The following is a 23,828-nucleotide window of genomic DNA, read 5'->3' as shown; positions in this document are numbered from 1 at the left end:
ACGGCCTCAGACACTGACTGGGTATGTGGCCCTGGGCAAGTCGCTTAACCACCTCAGTCTACCTCAGTTTCCTCATCTGTAAAAAAGGTATTATAATAGCACCTACCTTTCACAGTTGTTGTGAGGATCAAATGAGATCCTATTTATAAAGTGCTTTGCAAAACTTAAAGCTCTATACACACGCCAGCTCTTATCATTCTTGCATTTCACCTATGTAAAACATTATAGATCTTAAAGCACAATATAAATGTAAGTTGTTCTTTTCTTGATATAATAATTATTATTAATAATCAAAGCATGATAGGATCAATTGTTCCCATAGTAAAACAGTGATGGATTTGGGGCGGGGCTTCCCATTTAACAGATAAGAGAACTGAGGCCCAGAGTGTCAAGTGACTTGCATAAGGTCATAGTAAAAAACAGTCCAGACTGAGATGCAGTTTTAGACTGTAAGCTCCTCGAGGGCAGGGGCTGTCTTTTGCCTCTTTTTATATCTCCGGCATATAGCCCAGTGCCTGGTGCGTGGCAGGTGTTTCATAAATGTTTGCTGATTGATAGGAGGTAGGATTTTATCTGGGAATTGAAGAAAGCTAGGCTCACGCAGAGGCAGAGACGAGGATGCTCCCGGGACACAAGCACAGATGCAAAACAGGCCCTGCCTTAAAAGAGCTCCCTCGCTAGTGAGGAAAAGACCGTGTGTGCCTGTGTGTGGCATGTGTGTCTGTGTAGATAGAAAATTCTCCTGCAAAATAAACACAACTTAATTTCGGGGGTAGGCAGCAGTGTCTGGGGAGGGGGCTTTGGAAGAAACGAGGGGTTCTCAGAGGCAGCAGGGAGGAAAGAGAGCGTTCTAGGTATGGGGACAGTCTGTGAAGCCATCCGGAGTCAGGAGAAGTACAGTCAGAGGAGCAGCTGCAGGGCCAGGAGTCACTGGGTCACAGAGAGGGCCGGGGAGATGGCAGAAGAGCGGAAAGGCAAGAGGGTGTGGGCTGCAAGGGACTTTACAAGCAAAACATCGGAGGCTGGAGATGCTAGGGGGTCGCTGCAGTTTACTGAGGAAGGGGTAACATAGTCGGGTAAGGGCTTTAAGAAAACCAATTTGGGGAGGAATGGAGAAAATTCGGAATTCAAAATTTTTAAAAATATGAATGTTAAAAATTGTCTTTACATGTAATTGGGAAGAAATAAAATATTTCTTTTAAAAAAGTAAAAAGAAAAGAGAAAGAGAGAACGAGGTGATAGTTGAATGGAGAATGGAGTGGAGCGGGAGAGACTTGAGGCAGGCAGGCCCAGCAAACGGCTAGGGCAATGGCGCAATCGCAAGGTGATGAGGGGGTGGCTGCATTCGCAGAGAAGACACAGGGTAACATCTCCAGGGCTTGACGGCAGATTGGACCTGGGGCGCAGGGAGAGAGAGAGGAACGTAAACCCGGCTGACTGGGAGGACGCAGGGCTCTCCACAAAAGCAGGGGAAGGATAATGAGTCCGGTTTTGTACATGTTGAGGCCAAGATGACAACTGGGCATTGAGTTCAAGATGTCTGACTGGCAGCCTGGAGCTCAGCAGAGAGGCTGGGTTGGGTAAGTAGATTTGAGAATCATCAGCACAGAGATCACTGACTTCTTGGGAGCTGATGAGATCAGCGAGGGAAATAGCACGAGAGTCAAAGGGAACAGGGCCCAGCACAGAACGCCGGAGGACACCTACAAGTAGAGAGCGTGACCTGGATGAGGATCCAGCAAAGGAGCCTGGGAAGTGGTCAGACCAGATGACCAGCGGGAAACAGAGAGAGAGAAAAGGGGGACTGATGGTGTCAAAGGCTTCAGAGAGCTCCAGAAGCAGGAGGATCTTTTAAAAAGCCATTGGATTTGGTAATGAAGAGATCGCCAGTCACTCTGGAGAGAGCACTCTCAGGGGAATGAGGAAATCAGAAGCCAGATTGCTCAGAAAGGGTGAGAGGAGAGAAAGTGGAGGCTCCTGGTGCAGGTGACTTCTCAAGGAAACTAGCACAAAAAGGAGGAGAAGTAGGGGCAGCTAGGTGGTGCAGTGGATAGAGCACTGGCCCTGGAGTCAGAAGGACCTGAGTTCAAATCCAGCCTCAGACACATGACACTCATTAGCTGTGTGACTCTGGGCAAGTCACTTAACTCCAATTGCCTCACCAAAAAAAAAAAAAAAAAAAAAAAAGGATGATAGTGCAGATGGGAGGGTTGGATGAGAGTTTTTTGAAGGTGGGGGAGACACAGGCAGGTTTGTAGGCCGGAGAGATGAGGGATAAGTGAGAAGGCGGTTATGGTGGGGGGGATCAACTGTGCAGGTAGAGGGGTGGTCTTACCAAGGAGATGGTGAAGAAGGCAACAGGGGTAGATGGCATCTGCTGATGCAAGATGAGGAGTGAAAAGCAGGAATTTTAGACAAATGGGAGCCTGGAAGAAAGATGAGAAGGTTTGGAAGGGCCGGGTGGACAGTGTGGTAATTAGGGAAGCCCTGGCTGAAGTTACGTAAGGGGTGTGTGGTGGAGTCCATCAGCATGTTTCATGATTTTCTCCAGCTTATTTCAGCACCATGTGTAGGAAGGAAGGCAGCAGTTGGTGGGAGTGCTGCAAGGCCAAGCTTTGGCAAGGCAAGATTGGTGATACAAGAAGGAGATGAGGGGAGAGGGTAGACTGGAACTGGTTCACCAAAGGGTCAGGGTGGGGAAGGGATATGGAGGATGGCCTGGGAAAGAGCTGAAGGGTCAAGAGGCCAAACGCCATGGTAAGGATGAAGAATCTTGTGTGGAGTTGGTGGCCGAGGGAGAGGTAGAATGCCAATAGACTGGGATTAGCCAAGGGCATTCCAGAGTTCATTGTCATAGAAGTGGTCCCTGGAGGTGAGGGCAAGCCCACAGGTCTGACCATCTTTGTGTGGGGCTGAGTCCTCCATAAGGACAACAGAGGGGAGTGAGTGGGCTTCAGCAAACAACATCCTCCAGTGGACCACCTCTGGACCATCTCACGGCTGACAGAAAGATGCAGAGAACATTAGCTCTCATGTGCGTACTGTTTGTGGATTAGGAAAAACCATTCCATTTGGAAGAATGAAACATCACCTTCCAGTGCTTTGCCAGGGTACGCCTATTCCCATAGCAGGCTCATTCAGGATTCTTTGGAAGATGTAACACTACACTACACCCTGCTCAACAGCCCTCAGATAACAAGCACCAGGTGAGGCACACCATTGAGGCATGCTCACCACAGCAACTCATCACCGGGCTAAGAGAGATCCAGGGCAGAATTTTGACTGGACAGTCATTTCCTGGTGGTGTGCCCATCTGCAGATGACATTGTGCTGATTGAGTCAAGGCCCAGAACACTGCAGAGCGATCTGCACTCAAAGGTGACTGGCTGGCCCACTACAGAGCAAAGGTCAAGTGGATGAAGGGCCACGTTAACACCATGCACATGAATGGTCATCCTTAGGGCTCATGCTTCATACACATCTGGTGTATCCAAGACACACGATGCAGGTAGACAATGAGCTGAGCCCAGAGAGGAGGCAGAGGGAGGCTGGACTGCTTTGGGGAAACTGTAAGGCTCTTCCACTGACCTCCAGCTTCCTAAAACAGCAAAGGCTCGTCTCGTCAGCAAGCCTTGTATCCCCACTGCCTCCTACAAACCGAAGATGAACATGACCCAGAGGACAATGCCAAGGGAGGTGCATGTGCAGGGTGGGTGGGAAGAGACTGCAGTCTACTCTGATGAGGCATACTCATTGATAGAAAATCAAGCCGTAACTCCAAAAAACAGGAGTAAAGGATGTCAGTGATGCGCCGTATGACTGAGAGAAGACGCAGCACATTTCAGTGGAGAGATGACAGGGTGGCAAGTGGCTTGCCAAAGTGCTCCCCCTCGATGCCCTCTCAGTACCAGGAGAAAGTGAGGATGGCCTCCACAGCATATCAGGTGGAATTGCTATGGCAAACTGGTATCATTGAGGGGAGTTCCCAAACTGATGAGATCACAACTCCACTGGAAAATCTGTGTACATGAATCCCCTAATTGGGGAACTCACTCTACCAGTATAGACCCCAATCCTTCCATCTAAGCAGGCAGGCCTTCTGGAGAGGCTATGGCCAAAACAACCCACTTGGTGGCCAGCCTCCCTCTGGTGACCCCCCAGCCCCTCCACTCTCACTGAACAAGGCCAGTCCTCAGATCAGGCAATGCACAAAGCCCTTGCAGCTGGGCAGATCTGCCAGGGCCTGCATTCATTCCACCAGCATGGCCTTTGAGAGCCCAGAGACACCTCCGAGGGAGAGCTATTATCTTGTTTGAATAGCTCCAGCTCCTCCCTGGGGAGGCCACAAGACAAAGCAGGTAGGCAGAGAGGACCATGGGGTCACCATTCCCCAGCAGCCACTCTGGGGGCAGGTCCATGTAGAATGCAGTCAGGCCACTGCTGCTGCTGCCCAGTCTGGGTACACATAGTTCTGGCCCAGCTTGTACCTTTTCTAAGACAGAAGCATGGACTTGGAGAGGCCTGGGCTGGTAGCCAACATGTGACGTTTCCTAGATAAGATGACTTGTACTGTCCACCTCCCCTCCCAAGGCAGTTGTGAGCGAAGCCCTGTGGAAAGGTGAGCATTATTATGATCCTCGCAGATCCCTGAGCAGGAAGGACCTCCAGAGGCCAGGAATTCCCCTTCTGGCCTCCTCAACAGATGGCCACCCAGCCCTTTCTGAAGCTTCTAGTGACAGAGAGCCCACCGCTTTCAGACGCAACTCTTTCTGCTGTTGGGTTATCACGTACTCCTTGCTGATATGGAGCTGGAATCAGTGCCTCTGCAGGTCCATGATTACTTGTGGCCAGAACAGAGCATTAGGAAAATTTCATCTGGCAGAGGGAGGTTACTGAGTCTTCCAGGCAGGTGAAATATTGTAGCAGAGAGAATCAATCACTCCTTAAGAATTAACCATTTCCTCCTTCACATCAGCTCAATTTGCCAAACGTTTTATGTCCCTGCAGGGTACAAAGCTCTGGCCTAGGCACCAGGAGGGATTCAGACAGGAGTGAGACGTGGCCCCTGCCCTCATGGAGCTTACATTTGGGGGAGAGAGAAGACACAGTCCCAATTATCAATAACTAGGACTTTGATAGCACCTTAAAGTTCAGAAATCCTGATGTTTTTCATAAAAACCCTGTGAGTCAGGCAGTACAGGGTTGGGAGAGTTGGTGATCCCTGCACTGGGCCTTCCTTGAAGGATGGATCAGACCTTGCCAGGCAGAGTACAAGAGAGGGACATCCCAACTCAGTTCAACAAGCATCAGTTACTGAGTGCCTACTAGAAGCAAGGTATGTCAGACTACTTGGGAAGGTGAAAAGAGCCAAACTTCAAGTTAGAAAGACCTGGGTTCAAGACAGGCTCTGGCTTCTACTAGCTGGGGCTCCTTCCAGACCCAGCAAAGTCTTCACACTAGCAATGGTGTCCCAAGTCAAGACCCCAAATGTGCTTTCTGAACTGGCTATGGTTGACTTGTCTTGTGTGCTTCAAGATCCACAAAATGCCTTAATTGCAGGATCTCATTTGTGCTTCACAACAGGCCCAGGAAAAAGGGAGTGCAGGCATTAGCACTATTCTAGAAACAAAACAACAGCTCCAAAGAATCTGTGGAGCTGGAAGGTCCCTCTCCAGCAGGCTACCTCTCATGGAGAAGAGTGTGATCAAAGGCACAGAGGAGGTGGGAAAATGGGGAATGTTGATTGCCCACGTGTCCCTGGCTAAAAGGGATGGGCGAGAAATAAGCCTGGAAGGGGGAGAGGTGGCCTATTGTGACAGACCTTGAATGTCAATGACCATCATCCCATGAGAGGCAGCATGGGCTATGCCCTGGAGGGGTGTGAGCTCAGTGACCTGATGGCAGCTCCCTAGCAGGAGACAGGGCAGTTGCCTCTCCCCCCGTGTGACCTCAGGCAATTCCCTTCTCTCTCTGAGCCTCAGTGTTATCATCTGTGAAATGAGAGGCTTATTCCAGATGGCCTGAGATCTGAGAGAGGACTGCAGGGTAACGAGTGACCCTCTAACTAAGGCGTTTACAACTAAGTGTGAAGGATGAACTGGACAGCCAGGGAAGGCAAGTGGCTAATAACGAGAGTCTGGCCTCTCGTGGACACCGTGGGGATGGAAAGGAGATGGAGGCAGAGTTAGCAGGACTGGCTATGGCAGGGCCAGGGAGAAAGAAGAGTCAAAGACGGGAGCAGTCTGATGCTGAGAGACCCAGAGCCAGCCCACTGGGAGACACCCACGATGAGAGATCAAGAAGAGGGAGAGAAAACAGAAACTACGTGGTCATAGGGGTAAAACAAGGAATTTGGCCTCACAGAATGGGATTATATGGAGAAGGAAAAGTGGTTAATAGCAAAAAAAAAAAAAAATGGTACGGAAAGGTTGAGAAGGGGAGGGGCCTCAGAGCACTCCCATCGCTCAGCCCAATGCCTTGCACATCAACAACGCTTAAGGAGTTGGCTGAACTGAAATGAATACGTCACTGAATGGCAGAGTGGGGGCTGTGGGACCGAGCACACTGACTGGCTGAGCTGGCCATCATTTGGAATACCCTCCCTCCATCCCCCTTTATAAGATGAATGAGGAGACCAAAGCCAAGAGGACAATGACTGACCCAAAGTCATGAGGCTAATAAGGGTGGCACCAGCGCCCTGGTGGATCGCTTCGCTCCTGGGTCAGCCACATTCAGGTCAGGTGCCTGAAGGGAGGGGGACGGGCAGGTTCCTCCTCCCTCTCCCAGACTCTTATGCGAGGGTTCTGACTCAGGTTTCCATGGAAACGGCTGAGTGCTGCTGAAAAGATGTGGCATTCTGGGGGCTGTGCTGCACTGAGGGAGTGTGGGAGATTGGTGGGGCCAGCCCCTTCCCTACAGGCCCATTCTGGGAGTTCCCAGGGGACAGAACTCTGCACCCCACCTTTCCACTCTCCTGCCTCCAGGGCCTAGGCCTGAGCAAACAGCTAGGAGAGAAGGCCCTTAAGGCAAGGCATGGAGGAGAGCTGGATTGAGGGCATTGAGAGGAGTGGAAGCCCCAGGATCCTTCTGGGTTTGTAGCCACGAGGGGAGACATGCCAAAGAAGGAAAACCTCTTAGTAACAAAAGCCATCCCAAAGGGAGACAGGTCACCTTCTGACCTGCCCCCAGGTCGGGGCAGTGTGGCCTCCGAGGTCTGTCCACCCCAGAGACTCAGTCACTCTTCGACTCAAGCCCTTCCAAGGAAACAAAGATAAAGCCCAGATTTAGGATCATTTCGTTTCCTCCCTTGCCTTCTCATGAAGTGGAGACGACCACAGTTTGCAAAGGCCTGGAGACTAGAACAAAGGCTTTTGCAGGCTTGACCAAGGGGCAAAGGCCTGTGTCTGCCAACCCCCTGCCCATGGCCTGGGTCCCAGTGGGCTCGGCAGCAGCTCGGTTCCTGGAGCTTAAACTTCTCAAGCAGAGACCTGGGATGGCAAGATTGTGCCCGGCAGAAGGAAGGTGTGCCCTCATGGAGCCAAAGAGGCCTACCCCTGTGATTAACTCCTTCTCAACCACCCAAAGACATAAGGAAAACAGAGGAGGAAACTGAGGCTTAGAACAGTGACGTGCCCAGAGGCAGAGCCCAGAGCACAGATTCAGAGCTCCCAGGGCCTTCAGAGGGCCTCTGGACCAAGAACTAACATTGGCCTCCTGAGCTGGATGACCAGGGATCCAGGGCTGCCTGGCCCACTGCCCCTATCGGGGCTCCACTATCCACGCTGTCCAAGGAGAACAGGCGAGGTCCCAAGCCAGAACCCAGAAGGGCAGGGCCGGCGCTCGGAGTAGCCACCGCCAAACAGAAAGTTCCCATTTCTTCGCACTTGACGCCACACCATGGTGCGGGTAGCTCTCTGACAGAGGCCCAAGAGAGCTGCAAGAAGTCAGGGTCCACCCTGCTTCTCAGCGGAGGGCTCGTCCTCTGAAGCCAGGGCCTGTCCCCAAGGGCACTGCTGCCTCCTCTCCCCTATCCCACGTGTCACTAACATGGTGACCCCTCAGCCACAGACTAGAATGGCAGAATCAGAACGGGGAGCCTGAAAACCTAAGACATAGGAAGAAGAGCTGGGAAGAGGACCCCAGAGTCCACCATCATTCTACAGAGGAGGAAACTGAGGCCTGGAAAGGCATCACATAACGACAAGGCAGAAGAACTGATCCAAACCAGTTCTTTTCATGCTAGATGGAAGCACATCCCTCATTCAATATAACAAGCTTTTATTATGCTCCTATTGTGTGCAAGACCCAGTGCTAGACACCTCAGACACCAAGACATCAACAAAACATCAACAAACATCCTCTCCTTCGGGGAAGCTGTGTGGCCAGAGGGGTGTGGCCTTGCGTGCACCCATGAGGACACACAAAGAATGCCACTCCCGGGGTAACTCGCCTCAATTTCCTCAACCGTAAAATGATAACCCATGCACCCCAGGGCTTTCGTGAGGGTCAAATGAGATAACAAATGAAAAAAGTGGCCTGCAAACATTAAGGCACTGTCTGTGTGATAGCCAGGGAACAGAGCGGCTAGAGGAGGGGGCTTAAAGTCAGAAAGAACTAACTGGCTGTGTGACCCTGGGCAAGTCACTAACCTGTCTGCCTCAGTTTCCTCATCTGTCTAAAAGTGATCATGAGTGCCCTCCTCCCAGGATTGTTGTGAGGATCAAATTAGCTCACATATTTAGAGCATTATGCAGACCTTAAAGTGCTATGTGAATGGTATTCGTAATCATCATCATAAATTAATTGCAACAGCTCATTTAAGGTTAGAGTCAGAGGGTAAGGGTTAGAGTCAAAGGCATCAACAGCTGGGAGACCAGGTAGCCGCAGGGCTAAGCACGCATACACATGCATGTACACGCATGTACACTCATGCACATACATACCCCCATGCGCACTCACACAAGCTACAGCGAGCAGTCACGTCAGCCTCATGGCCTGCCAGCTTCGTCCAGGGAGGAGCAACGGTCAGTCCGGCCACAGTCATGAGATGACTCCATCAGCTCCTTCCTTTGGTGCCCAAGAGCTCACCAGTTTAAGGGAGACGGAGAGGCCTCCAGGAGGAGAGCTCCCATCCCTGGCACTTATAGTCACCTCCCTCCCAACAGCCTGGGGCAGTAGGTAGGCCAAAGGGGCTCCTTCCATCAGCTGGAAAAGGGGCAGTAATGAGGGGAACTGGAGCCCCCAGCCCACCCTCTGGAATCCCCCTTCTCACTTTATGGAGGCTCCTGAAATCTCAATCTCCCGTCCACAACAACCCTCTGAAGCAAAAAGTACAAGCATAGCCTCCTCACTCTTGAACAGGCAAGGATCTCAGGGATCTTCAGTCTAGCCCCCTCTTCCTACAGTTGAGGAAACTGAGGCCTAGGGAGGTTAGGTGACTTGCCTAAGGCCATACAGGTGGCAAATCTCTGAGGCAGGATTTGAACTCCAGTCTCCCGCTTCAGAGCCAGGGCTCTTTGCAATAGAGGATTCCCATTGTGTAGACGAAGAGACTGAGGCCTAGAGATGTAAAATGATTTAATCCAAGTCACAGCCTTAGAAAGTGGTGAAGGCAGGAGTCCAACACGGGTTTCCCGTCTCCGAAGTACAGTGAACTAGGGAAGATGCTGGGACAGGCTTGTCACAAGAATAAAAAAGTACCTTCAGCAAGTAATTTGATAAATGGAAAAGCACATACTAAGCATTTACTATGTACAAAAGCCTGTGCTAAGTGCTAGGGACCCAAAAAGAAAGGTCAGACAGTCCATGCGCTCCAGGGGCTCCCATTCTACCATCCTTCTAGGCAGGAAGAGAACTGGGAGCCTTAGTGTCTGTCCAGCCAATGTGACCTACTGGCCACTGGGCTGTACCAGCTGCTTGCCACTCTACTCTCCAGCCTGCCAGGCTTTACCCTGATGCCCACTGCCACTCCCTCCACACCCACCAGAATTTCTCTCTGAGCTCTTGGCCCTTGCCATCCACCCTGCTGCAATCACCAAAGGACCAGTAGGGCCTTTCCATCATCACTACAGGCAAACTCTCCTTTCTGTGTTGTCTTAATTCAATTCAATAAGTATTTATTAAGTACCTACTGTGTGCCAGGAACTGTGCTAAGCATTGGACATACAAAAAAGAAAAAGAAAGACAAGGGGCAGCTAGATGGTGCAGTTGATAGACACCTTGCCCTGGATTCAAGAAGACCTGAGTTCAAATCTGGCCTCAGATAGTTGACACTTAGTAGCTGTGTGACCCTGGGCAAGTCACTTCACCCCATTGCCTCACAAAAAAAAAAAAAGAAGAAAGAAAGAAAAAAGGGAAAAAAAAAGAAAAAGAAAGACAGTCCCTGCCCTCTAGGAGCTGACAGTCTAATGGGCCTCCTCACATTATAAAGTGGATTCCTTAACTGCAGAGACTGTCTCAATTAGCACAGTGCTTGGCACATCACCACTTAATAAACGTTTTTTCATTCCTTCATTCATCTTGATCACCCCCACCTAGACAGACGCTAGCATGTCAATGTCCCACCTAAAATGCAGAGCTGAACACAGTATTCCAGATGTGTGGCCCAGGCAGAACATTTTAGAACCATCCCCTCCCCTGTTCTAGACAAGCCAAGTCAACAAGCATTTATTGAGCAATTACTGTGTACCAGGCACTATGGGAAGGAGCGCCAAGCCAGAGGGGGACAGACAACATGCAAATACTCTGTACAAACTAGACAGATACCAGATAAATCGGAGGTGACCTCAGAGGGACTCTAGCAGTGAAGGAACCACATCCAAAAGGGAACACTGGAGGTGAGTCTCAAAGGAAGCCGGGAGGCAGAGAAGAGGAGGGAGAGCACTCTAGGCATGGGGCACAGCCAAGACAAAGGTGATGAGGTGAGAGGCAGAGCATCACGTTCAAGGAACTGCAAGGCTGGAGGTGCTGGCTTGTAGGGTATTTGGAGAGGAGTCAAGTAGAAGACCACAAAGGTAGGAGGCCCATTAGACTGTCAGCTCCTGGAGGGCAGGGACTGTCTTTCTTTTTCTTTTTTTTTTTCCTTTTTTCTTTCTTTCTTCTTTTTTTTTTTTTTTTTTTTTTTTTTGGCTAGGCAATGGGGTGAAGTGACTTGCCCAGGGTCACACAGCTAGTGAGTGTCAAGTGTCTGAGGCCAGATCTGTAAAAGTCAGAGGATTTTATGTTGGTGCCTGGAGGTGATTGGGAGCCCCCGGAGCTCCCTAAGGAAGGGACCTGCACTGCAGGACGATCATTTTGAGCACTGAGTGCAGGGTGGTCTGGAGCGGGGGAAGCAGGTGGCAGGAGGTGCCCGGGGCCTGGGCAGGGGAGCCCAGCAGAGAGATGCTACCAAGGCAGAATTGACAGGACCAGGCAACTGATGGGATATAGTGAGTGAGAAAAAGCGAGGACCCAAGGATAATGCCCTAGACTCCAAGCCCAGCTGCTCGGGAAGATGGCGGGGGGTCTGAGGGGCAGGTCGTGATTTCTGCTTTGGTCCTGGGATGGCCGTGGTTCTTCCAGTTCAAGGCGTTCTGCGGCTGGAGACGCAAGCCCGGAGGTGAGCCCATCGTCAGGGAACGTGGCCCTCGCCGCCCACACACTGAGCTGGCAGCCAGCCACACTTCTCCGGGCCTCCCCTCCGACGCTTTCCCAGGGGATGAGCCCCCCTCCCTTGGCTCTCTCCGAGTCTGGGTAGCTCTAGCTAGGGCGGCGGCGGCGATTCCCACAGGCCCCTCCACCACCCCAGTACTGATCAGCACAAGAGCTTTCCACAGCTCCAGCCTTCCAGCCTTCCAGCCTTCCAGCCTTGGTCACCTGCTTGGTCCTCCGCTCCCGGGGGCTTGCCATCCTAGGACGAGCCGGATGGAGCCTGCCCAGTCAGCTCAGAGCTCTCCAATTCAAGCGACCTGCCAGCATGCACCCCGACCCCTCACTAGCAGCGATTGTAGGCATCACACCACCTTGTCGGCTACGCCCACTAACACTGTGAACGTCTCATCCAAGTACCAACCTAGGAAATCTCCGGGACGCTCGCTGCCAAGCTGGCCCCTGAGTAACGGTTTACAGTCATACACACTCTGGAAGACCTGCCAAGGCATATCAGGCTTTCTAACTGTATTGGGAGAAGACCCACATCAACAAAATCCCAGGGTCCTGGAGCACCATCTTCTCACATTCAAACCACTGTCTCATCTCTCGAGACCTTCTCAGGTCCCAGTTCCCATCTGTATCATCCGTCCCTCCCATCTGCGCCATCCACAAATCCGATACGCGTGCTCTCTGGGCCTCCATTCGGTCATCGGCTAAAATGCCGACCAGAAGAGAGCCAATGACAGAGCCCTGTGGCATTCTCCTCTAGACAGCCCTGAAGGCTGCCACGGGTCCATCCAGCAAGAAGGGGCATCCTCACGTCACTAATAAGTGTCTGAATACACTCATCTCCTTATTTTAAACATCACTCAAGAAAAGAAACAAGCAAACGAACCCTTTCAAGTCTAGCACTGGGGCACAGCTCTGACTTCCTCCTCCTGGCACACAAGGATGCTGTGGGAGGGGAGGGACTGATCATGGGGCCCCCCTGCTAAGCCATCCCTGGGGGGCACAGTGGGGGCCGACCAGTGTGTGCTCTCTCCTCCCCACATCCTAACGAGAACAGAGAGAGCTCGACTGTCTGTCATGCCTTCTGCCTATAATCCAACAAGCTTAAGAGGGGGCAGAGGGGTGGGGATGATTATTCCCATTGTACAGAGGAGGAAACTGAGGCCCAGGGAGAGGAAGTGACTAAGGTAGAGTCCAACAGCTCCCAGAATGGGGCTCTCCCCTCTTCACTTTCCACCCAGAGATACAGAGAGTTGGGCTCCCAGCAGACCCTGAGACCAATCACACCCACTGAGGACACATAAGCATTTCCCCTGCTTTGCCTAAAAAGGTATCTGTGTACAAAGCTTCCTGAGAAGACAGAAGGAGGGACAGGATCCCTGTCTTCAAATATCTGAGAGGCTTTCATGTGTGTGCATGTATGCATATATGTGTGCATGTGTGTATGTGCATGTGTGTGCATGTGTGTGCATATGTGGGGCAGGGGGATACAGAGTAGAGGCAGTTAGAGAGATCCCACAGAGAAGGGACTATCTTGTCAGATAGTGAGCTCCCTGTCACAGCAGAAACTGAAAGACCTCTCGTCAGGGAGGGCTGGCATCTGTACGGCACTTCACAGTTTAATGCAATTCGTAAAGCTCACTTAAGGATGGGCCTTGGGCCCAGCACTGTGCTAAGTCCTGGGGATAGAGGCAAGATGGCAACCAGTCTACGCTTGTAAAGCACCTGGTCAGGGCCTGGCATGCAGTAGGTACGATATAAGGACCATTTCCTTCCCTTCTCCTGGCCTCAAGGAGCTTACATTCTAGGGAGGGAGGACTGCAGTGATACCTGGACAAATACGGAAGGCAAAGAACTGCCCAGGAGAGCTACTGGGGGGGGGTCTCAGCAGGAGGCAGCCCCTGACTGAGCCCCGAGGAGAGGTGAGACCACAGCCTGGGGAAGGCACAAAGGTGGGAGATGGGATTCTGAGCACAAGGAATCTGTGAAGGGAGCTCATGGGGAATCACTTAGGAAAGCCAGGCTGAAGCCAGATGGAAAACAGCATTAAAGGCCAACTGAGGCACAATGTTATCCTAGAAGTGAGAGGAAGGAATGATGCTCCGTGAGCAGGATATGACATGGTCCTGCCTGTGCTTTTGGAAGAACTGGCAGATTGGTTCTTTTGGCTGCAGCTGGCTCTTGCCCTTCCATGTTCTCTCTACCCAGAGCCGTGGTGCTGTCACTGTTCAGCTCAGGCCCTGGCTCCAAGACTTCTCCACTCCAATGCCAGCCCCCTAGTATACCCCAGCACCAACTGCACCCACGAGGGTGCATCCCTGGTGCTCGAATGCATGACCGAGGACAGCGCCAGTGTGGGTGGAGGAAAGGGGTGTGTGTAAGAGACAGAGACAGAGAGAGAGTGCATGTACGTGTGTATGTGTGCACGTGTGTGTGCGTGTGTGTGTGCTTGTGTGTGTGCGTGCGTGTGCGTGCATGCGTGTGTGCGTGCGTGTGCGTGTGTGTATATGTGTGTGCGTGTGTGTGTGTGTGTGTGTGTTTGTGTGTGTGTGTACCAGGAGGACTGACCAGATTTGCAGACGTAGGAACCTGGAGGGATGGAAATGTCCTTCACAGAAGGAGGGAAGTTTGCAAGGGGGCTGGATTTGGAGAGAAGAGAAGGAGTATGACCTGAGACACACTGGGCTGGAGATGCCACCAAGACACACAGGCCCATGCCCAGTGTACACGTGGAGAACCTGAGGCTTGGAGGGGGGGTCAATCTCGGCCTGACTCTCCAAGGCCAGGGCCCTCCCGGCCACGCCCCAATGCTTTGGAAGGGGCTAATGTTTCCGGCCCTTGGCCACCTCTAAGGTCTCTGCCAGTTGGGTGAGGTTTGGAGTCTGAGCCAGATGAAAGCTTTCTACTGAGATCAGGGCCGCCTGGGAACAGGGGATAAGGTAAACGGAAGCTAGTCTCCCAAAAGGAATCAAACAATATCCCAGGCAGACCCAGAGCCCAATGGGGTGGGGCCCTTCATTAATTAGCTTGTCTGGCGTCCTTCCTTCAGCCAGGCCTCGAGAGTGCTTTTAAGGAAGAAGCTCCCTGTCTTCCCAAGGCCGGGCTCATTGGCCGCCCTCCTGGGGCTCCCTCCACCCTCATCCCTGCCCCAGATGCTGTTGTTTTGTTGTTCCTGGTTTTCCTTTCTGAAACCATGATCTGAAGCAGGTAAAAACTCTCCCCCAATTGTTGGACTGCGAATAGGAGTTGCTGCTGGGCCTCTGGATGCTGAGCTAAGAGGACCTTTAGAGAGAATCAAATCCAACCCCTGACCTTTACAATGGAGGAAACTGAGGCCCATAGAGGGGCAGGGACTTGCTGAGTTAGTGGAAGAGTTGGAACTCAAACCCTGGCCTGGCAGAAGAGGCAGAACAGACTCATCAGGCACCCCACCCCTACCCTAAAGCAATCTCTTCTATGAATGGAGCAAGGGGAGGAGGAAGTGTGCCCCTCTGTGCCTGGGGACCCCCAGAGCAGGAGTTGGGGACCAAAGCTATAGCTTCTTTCTACAGCCCCTCCCCGACACTAACACAATCTTCCCAACAAGGTGGTGCCCAGCTTCTGATGGGAGACCTCCAGGGATGGGGAGCTCACCCCTTGTGCTGGCAGCCCATTGCCACTGGGCCTCACAAGCTTCTCTTGTCCCAATCCTTTCAGTCAACCCTCCCGTGGCATGATCACAGGGCCCTATGTTCACCCTTCTGTCACTTCTCTTTGGGTACAATCTAGCCGGTCTGTCGATGCCCACCTAAAAAAAACAGTACTCCAGATATGGTCTGACCGATCAAGCACACACTCACACAATCCACAAGCATTTATGAAGGGCCTACTATGTGCAGAACCGAATAGAGCAGATCCATCTATTGCCTGGTGCTGGTCAGTGTGGCGCCAGTAGGGGGCAGGGCAGGGGCTACCAGGGTCTCCACGCCCCCTGGACATGGGGCACGAAGCAGAAAGCAGAAGCAGCTCCAGGGCGAGGCCATGGAGGAGGTCAGCCATTCGAGCCAGCCTTGGGCGCCTACAATCCAAGGACTCTCAGTGTTAGCATCCAGCTCCCCGCGTGCTTGCTGCCAAGACGGGTGCCCGGACAAGGGCCCTGGCAGCCCTGGTCCCACAGGAGGGAGCAGGAGCAGGCCGAGAAATCGGCAAAGTCCGTGGGGATCAGCGCGACTAGTGCTTCTTTATCTGCACAGCCTCGTAAGAGAGACAAGAACAAGGGTGGGCCAAGGTCTCCAAGGCACTGGGCGCTAGGTGACAGTACCGAGCCCATTTGAGGCAGTGCTCACCTTGCCTCCTGCCGGCTGCATCTGCTCAGCCATGTTCATGCTGCCCACGAGGCCAGAGTGGGCCTCAACTTCCTCCTCAACAAAATGACAGCCCTTGAGGGTCTTTCAGATCCATAGCTAGGCTCCTCTGGCCTCCCTCAAATACCTGTGTGAACAGCGCTCCTCTGGCAAAAGCCTTCAGTAGGAGCTGCCCCACTACTGCTAGTCTAGCAAAAAATCTGCTAGACTGGGAGGCCAAGGACCTAAGTGCCAATCCTGACCTCCTCCAGCCTTGACCCAGCCATTGGCCCACATGCCTCATCTGTAAAATGACTGCATGACCTCGGAGATGGAAGCTCCTCAATCTGGCGTTCAGGGCTCTCCACAATCTGGGCCTACCTACTTTTCTAAACTGATCACCCACCACTCCCCTTCATGACCTTTCACCTTGGCGTTCAAGGCCCTCCACAAGACGGTCCTCACCTGCTCCCCTACTTGAAACCACCACACTAGCCAGGCTGGCCTCCGGCACACCCCTGCTTCCACCTGCCTCTTGGTCGTCATGCAATGCCCACCTGGAGTCTCACCACCTCCACGATGCCTCCAAGGACTGCTCCAGCCCTCTGTGACCTCTCCCTTCTTCAAAGGCTAGTAGTATTTAGCCACGCTGCCTGCGCTGTCCACGCCAAGACCCTGGCCTCAGGAGCTTCAGATGGCGGCCATCCCCCATAGAGGACAGGAGCGTGACTGAGAGCTACAGCCCTAATCTCCAATCGGGCAATCAACAGGCATCGATGAAGCTCCGGCTACTGTGCGCCAGGCCCTGTGCTAAGCACTGGGCCACAAAGAAAGGCAAAAACAATCCCTGCCCGCAAGCAGTGGGGGGTCCATGAGAACACGGCTCCCACGCTGCTGTGGCTCACTGGGGACAGACAGAAAGGCTGAGTGTTTCATTATGGCCCCTTCCATTCTCGGTAAGGCTTACAAAGCACACCGTCACAACCACCCAGCAAATCAGGGCCTGCAGGGGTCACTATCCCCATTTTAGAGATGAGGAAACTGAGGCTCAGGGCATTCAGGTAACCTGTCTCAGGTCACACAGCAAATATGTGACAGATGGAGGCCTCCTGACTCCAGGTCCAGCACTGCCCACTCCCCCTTCCATGGACAGCTGGCGGTAAAGTGGACAGAGTGCTGGGCCAGGAGTCAGGAAGACGTGAGTTCAAATCTGGCCTCAAACACTTACTAGCTGTGTGACCCTGGGCAAGTCACTTAACCCTGCTTGCCTCAGTTTCCTCTACTATAAAATGAGGATACTAATAGCGCCTACCTCCCAGGGTTGTTGTGAGGATCAAAAGAGATATTTGTAAAAGGCACTTAGCCCAGTTCCTGGGACGCAGTATATAGTATATAGCAGTATATAGCAGTAAGTGCTATATAAGTGCTCATTCCCTTCCCACCATGGCCCCCAGCCTCTCTACCTCAACAACCACTAGTTGGTTGAGCTTGTCCGGCCCTGGAGTCCCGAGAGGATAAGGGAATTGCTCTAGGTCATGGGGCAGGCAGTCACCGAATCAGAATTTGAAACAAATCCTTGGCCTCTAAACACCTAGCTCTGCGCAGCAGCCCACAAAGTCATGGGTGTTCAGAGGAGAGGGTTGGTGGAGTCAGCGGAAGGGACTTTGAGGACTGCACAGACCTAAGCATCTCTGTAGACGATGAGAAGGAAAAGGGAAGAGGCCAGAGAGGGAGGGGAGGTCAGCTCAACCCTTCTCCCCATTCTTAGGCAACTGACCTAAGAGTTTGGCCACAAAGACCCGATTCCTGGTAATGGACCCTTTGGTCAAAATGCAAGTAGGCTTCAGACCTCGACGCGTGGTGGCCTACAGACTGTCAGTGTTCTGTAATAGGAGAACAGACTTGCTCTTCTTGGCCCCAGAGAGCAAGACTGGGGCCCATGGGTGGACGTGACAGGGAGGCTGGTTTCCATGTGATAGAAGGAAGAATATCTTCACAACCAAGGCTGGCCAGCAAGGAAGGGGCCACAACCAGTGGGAAGGCAGGGCAGCGAAGTGAGAACTGACCTGGGCAGACGGCCGATGTCAGCAGACTCAGGGTGTGTGGCCACGGCAAACACTTAACCTCTCGGATTTGTTTCCTCATCTATGAAAAGGCTATAGCAGGGAAAGAAAGGCTTGAAAGCCCTGTGTGAGCTGGGCACGTTACCTTTATTAAGATTTGTTAAGACTACCAGAGCCCTCTGGGGCCTCGCACAGCAGGGAGGCGACTTCTCATTGGTTCTCCAGGATTGCAGGGGGGAGAAGCATTCAAGTCAAGCCAACATTTATTAAGCCCCTACTGCATGCAAAGCACTGCCAGAGATAACAGTGATAATCATAACACAACACGCTGAGGTCCAAAAAGCAGAGGAGGCAGGCTCAGCAGATATTACTATCCCCATTGTACAAATGAGGAAACCGAGGGTCAGGGAGGACCCATGGCTTGCCCAGGGTCACTTTCTAGCAAGCTTAGAGTCCAAATAAAATACATTATTTTTTAAAAAGTGCATGACATAGTTAATAAATGTACGGTCATTTGAGATCAGGTGAGGTGGGGAAATGCCCTTAGGCATGGGGAAAGGCCTGGGCCAAAAGCAATCTCTGCTTCACCCTCATTTCTCCCAGAATGATTAGCTCTGGGAAGGGGGAAGGGAAACTTCAAGCTAGAGCTCTAAGGGGCCTTGTAAATTATCTAGGCCAACCCTTTCATTTTAAAAACAGAGACTGAGGGGAAATGATTTACCCAAGATCACATTGCTAGTAAACAGTGGAGCCAAGACTGGAATTCAGTTCCCCTGACTCCAAACCCAGAGCTTTTCCCACCACACAAGGCTTGTTAACCAATATCGAGGTGTTCCCGCTCCGTCTCCCAAAGCACTGCGGCCACAGAGAAGAGGCTGGGATGCCCAGAATGGAACAGACATTGCAGGGCAACAAGGTCAGGCTGGCCAGGCAGCATGAGGCACCGCCGAGCAGAGCAGAGCAGAACCAGGGGATTTGCCCCACTCCTGCAGGCCTGAAATCCGGAGAGGAAACTATCCGTCACTAAAGGGAAAGATGCTACAATAGCAGAACCCCTTCCCAAGTTACAGCTCAAAATAGTAACGCCTCCTGTTTCAACAAGCAGTCGTTTGGGGTGTCCAGACCACCGACCCTGGACCAGCCTTCACTATCTGCCCACCTTACAGGTTCTGCTGAGGATCCCGTGGTCCAGTATCTCTCAGCAAAGTCCCGGAGCAGCAGGATAGGACCTCAGGGGGCCACTGAGCCCAACGAGGACCTACGCAGAGGTCCCCTGCAAAGCATCCCCAGCCATGCCCTTGGAGGCGAAGGATGGGAGGGAGACCTTGCTGGTGGGAAGTTCCTCATTCTAGGAAGACGAAATCTGTGGGCCTACAATTTCTTCCCTGTGTTTATGATTTTGTCCTTTGGGGTCAAGCAGGACCGATCTTCGCATAATAACCCTTCCCACACTTGAAGACAGAGCCCATGCTCTCCCTAAGATTTCTCGTGTCCAGACTCAATGTCCTCAGTTCCATCAGCCAGTCCTCCTATGGCCCAGTCACCTTCCTCTGGACACTTGTCAGCTTGGCACTAGCCTGGGCACAATATTCCACTTGGGGCCTGATCTGGATAAAGGACAGCAGGCCATCATCTTCCTCATTCTAGATGCTGTATTTCTATCACTGTGTCTGTATATCTATCACTGGGCCACAGCTGATGCTAGTGAAAGCCTTATCCTCTGCTAGGTTATAAGAGCATTTCAGTATTGATAGATCAGCCTGAAGCACAAAGCCTTTGTCCTAGTGACAAATGAGGGTGAAGCAGAGATTGCTTTTGGTCCAGGCCTTTCCCCATGCCCAAAGGCATTTCCTCATCTCACCTGATGGCAAATGACCTTACATTTACTAACTATGTCATAAACTTTTTTTAAAATGTATTTTATTTGGACTCTAAGCTTGCTAGCAAGTGGCCCTGGGCAAGCCGTGTCCCCTCCCTGACCTTCAGTTTCCTTCCCTTTGGGCAACAGCCCAGATATCACTAAATCATCATCAGACTGCATTCCACAAGGAGGGCTGCATGAAATAAAATATGTAGGACAACAAGGGAAACCATTCACATTGAAATAATCTAAATAATAAACAAACAGGTCCTCAGGCCCTGAGTTAAGAGCCTCTGACCTAAACACCCTGAAGTTCCTTGATTCTGGGAGAAGCCAGGTCACAGCCCAGCTCCAGCCCTCCATGTACTGCCCCATGAGGGCGAGGTCCCTGCCCCCTGAGTCCCTGGCTCCTCCAGCCTCTGAACTCTAGACTCAGTAAAAGGAAACCCCCATGGACAGTCACCACCACCAAAGCAAAGAGAGAGCTCAGGATTGGAATGGGGACGTCCATATTCCTGAGCAGAGCACCCCGGATTGTCTGTGCAGGGGCTCCTCTGTGTCCCCGAGCCTGAGCCAGACTCCACCACTGGGACCCAGGCTGATCCCTGTGTCTTCTGCAGAGCTGAGAAGGTTTCCTGGGGGCCTGGGGCTCAGGCCTGGCCTAGGGAGTGCCAGGGGGCCAGCTTTCGCCGTACCCTGGAGTGTACTGCCTCAGATGCTGCATGCTCCTCAGATTCCTCTAGAGAGAAAGGGCACCTCCAGGGCACAGCCTTCCCCTTCAACCTCTGCCTCCCACCTTGGTATTGGAAGAATGTTGGGCTTGAGTTAGAAGGCCTGGGGTCAAATCTTGGTTCTGACTCTTAGCAAGTGAGGGAGACACTCTAGAAAGCCCCACAGAGGCCCAGAGATGTCTTTAGGAGACAGCAGGGGATAGGAAAATAACCTGGAATTGAGATCAGAAAGTCAGGGTGCAAGGCCCAGCTCTGCCCCTGACCTCTCTGGCTCCCAGTTTCTCCATCCACTGGGCCTCTCCTCACAGCGGCTTGGTCCCCATTCCTCTTGCTGCATAAACTAGAGGGGTCAGCACCCAGCTTCGAAGTGGCATTCATCCCCACACCAACTTGTCTCTTTGCCGTAGCCCCACTCACAAACAGAACGGAGACGACAGAGAATTGTCAACAGATGGTCATACGTCCATGTCAGCTCCTGCCAGGCAAAGTCAGGCTGGGGCTGAGAGAGAAGAAAAGGAAGGGATGCCAAGCGGATGGGCGCCTGGGGAAGGTCCAGGCAAGGACCAGCGAGAGAGAGCCCAGGCCCTGCAAACAGGGAGTAGACAAGTTGTTGCAAAAGTCTTAGTGCAGTCTTGAACTGTGAAGGCGTATAGCTGCACCAACCCTTGGGACGCCCTCCATGAACCACCTTATTGAGGAAGCCGTCCTGGATCCCTCTTAACTCAAGCACCTTTCCCATCTATCCTGCACCTAGCTTGTTTGTCCATAGCTGTCTGCACACTGTCTGCCTCATTAGACTAGGAGCTCCGTGAGGGCAGGGACTGACATTTGCCTTTCTTTGTATCCCCAGCACTTAGCACAGTGCCTGGCACACAGTAGGGGTTTCATAAATGTTTGCTGACCAATAGGACTGTGACAGAAAAGTCTCAGACACCCACACTCACCAGCTAAGTTGGACAAACAGCTTCCTCTCTGAGCTTTGGTACGCTCATCTGTAAAATGGGGATGATAACCTTTGCCTTCCGAGGGCTGTTGTGATGAAAGTGCTCAGCAATGTCTCTGGCTCCCGGCTGGCAGAGGCAGCTGCCTGGGAGAGTTTCCATCAGCTTGGTGACCTGACGTGAGCCTTACATCATTTTCCTCCTCCGTGGATGGAAAGGAGAGCTCTCTGGCTCTATGGGTCCGTAAGACATGCTGGAAGACCACGATGAAATCTAAACAGGGATAAATAGGAAGTCCTGCACATGAAGTGCCTACCAAAAGCCAGGCACCCAAGGGTAAGAGGGTAGAGATGAGGCGCGGCCACTGGGTGTAGAGAAAAGATGTGGGGCTTCCCGCTGCCCCCAAACGCGATCGATGTCTAGCCCAGGGGAGACAATGGTCCCGCTGTCTTGGGTCCTGCTTGGAGAACAACACCCAGTTCTGGGCACCACGTTTTAGGAAGGACATGAACAAGCCAGCGCTAGTTTAGAAGAGGGAGGCCGGGATTGGGAAGGCCCCGGAGACCAGGCCATAAGAGAACGGGGCTTTCTCTGCCCTCTCCTCTGAAATTTTTAGGCTAGACAAGTGTAGTGTTTGGGGGGAGGGGAGGAAGTGCACATGCTGTCTTCAAGCACTTGAAGGTTCATTGTCCCTGTGGGTCCAGAGATCCCAGACCAATGGAAGAAAGTGCCAGGGAGGCCAATTTCAGTTCAATGTAAGAGAAAACTTTCTAAGCGCTAGACTGCCCAACAATGGACCGGGCTGCCTCGGTGGGTAATGAGCTCCCCATCCCGCGCGCTCTCCTGAGCCTCGCTTCCCAGAAGCAGGGGAGGCCGCCTTGCTCCCTTCCTCTGTGGCTCTGACTAAACCCCCATGCTTCCTTCCCCTTGCAGAGTCGGATGGCCGAGAGCCTGCGTCTCTTTGACTCCATCTGCAACAACAACTGGTTCGTCAGCACCTCCCTCATCCTCTTCCTGAACAAGAAGGACCTGCTGGCAGAGAAGATCCGGCGCACCCCGCTGACCGTCTGCTTCCCCGAGTACAAGGGCCAGAACACCTACGAGGAGGCGGCCGTCTACATCCAGCGCCAGTTCGAGGACTTGAATCGCAACAAGGAGACCAAGGAGATCTACTCCCATTTCACGTGCGCCACCGACACCAGTAACATCCAGTTTGTCTTTGACGCGGTCACGGACGTCATCATTCAGAACAATCTCAAGTACATTGGCCTCTGCTAGGAACGCGTGGAGACGGATGGATCCATCTGCCTGTGGTGAAATCAATGGAGGAGAGCCCACCACCGCTGGTGGTGGAGATCCGCAAAGGGCAGCCCTTGACGGCCAGAGGAGAAAGGGCGGGGGGTGAGGTGGGGAAGTGAGCGACGTTCACACCTCCCCTCTATTCCCTTGTTCCCCACACTTTTTGCAAAAGTACATATATATATTCAGATACATAGAGAGAGCTAGATAGGTAGGTAGGTAGATAGCTAGACATATACATATAGAAACACATTTGCAAAGTTCCCCAAAGAGGGCTTTCGGAGGCATATGAAGTGTGTTCACCATAGTCACTGTAAGCTCAAGCCATCCACTTCATTTGGCTTTCTTAAGAGCCGCTCCATTCTGTGTAGCAAACAAGCATCCACCTGGCCTCGGGGCCATCTCACCACCTCAGAGAAGAGGCAGAGCGGGGAGAATGGGCCCACTCTGCCTTGGCTTTCCAGAAGTAAGGCAAGGCCTGTGGGACAAGACAGGCAAGCAAGCAGAGGTGCCCAGGTGAGCGGGGGCTTTGGAAGTCCACACAGGCTAGATGTGGCTGCTTCTACTCTGCACAGGGCTCCCCCCCGGGTGCCCTCAACACCGTTCAGAAGCCAACGGCACAGACCTAGCTTAAGGTTCCCAATCTGATTGTCACCCCCTTGGAGCTGTTCACAAAAGCTTCAAAGACACGTGCATCAAAATCAAACCGGGCCAGAACGGGGCCAGCTATTCTTGTATCAGTCATGAGTTTTCTACGTCCAGATATGGGCTTTCTTCTTTGACTTTTTTGAGGAGGGTGGGAAGGGCAAATCTTGTGGTGTTTTACAGATGAGGAAAAAAAATTATAGAAAATTGAAAAAAAGCAAATGAGTGTTCATTTTAAAATATGGATTGTAAAAAGAAATCGCACGATAGTTATTTGGCTTTTGTGTGTGTGTGTGTGTGTGTGTGTGTGTGTGTGTGTGTGTGTGTGT

At 52.3% G+C, this 23,828-nt stretch overlaps 2 protein-coding genes across 2 annotated transcripts in view; one reads left to right on the top strand and one right to left on the bottom strand.

Annotated features, from left to right (window-relative positions):
* The window catches only part of GNAZ (G protein subunit alpha z), a 57,055-nt gene extending 34,222 nt beyond the window's left edge, over positions 1-22,833 (top strand). Inside the window, exon 2 of the mRNA XM_027859407.1 lies at positions 22,489-22,833. Coding sequence (XP_027715208.1) covers positions 22,489-22,833 — 345 coding nt within the window. The remainder of the gene's footprint in view (positions 1-22,488) is intronic.
* The window catches only part of RSPH14 (radial spoke head 14 homolog), a 190,498-nt gene that overhangs the window by 124,089 nt on the left and 42,581 nt on the right, over positions 1-23,828 (bottom strand). The window lies entirely within an intron of this gene.

Source organism: Vombatus ursinus, unplaced genomic scaffold (genome assembly GCF_900497805.2).
Source record: "Vombatus ursinus unplaced genomic scaffold, bare-nosed wombat genome assembly UNPS02014167.1, whole genome shotgun sequence".
Lineage (NCBI taxonomy): Eukaryota > Metazoa > Chordata > Mammalia > Diprotodontia > Vombatidae > Vombatus > Vombatus ursinus.
This window is presented reverse-complemented; position numbering and strand designations above follow the sequence as displayed.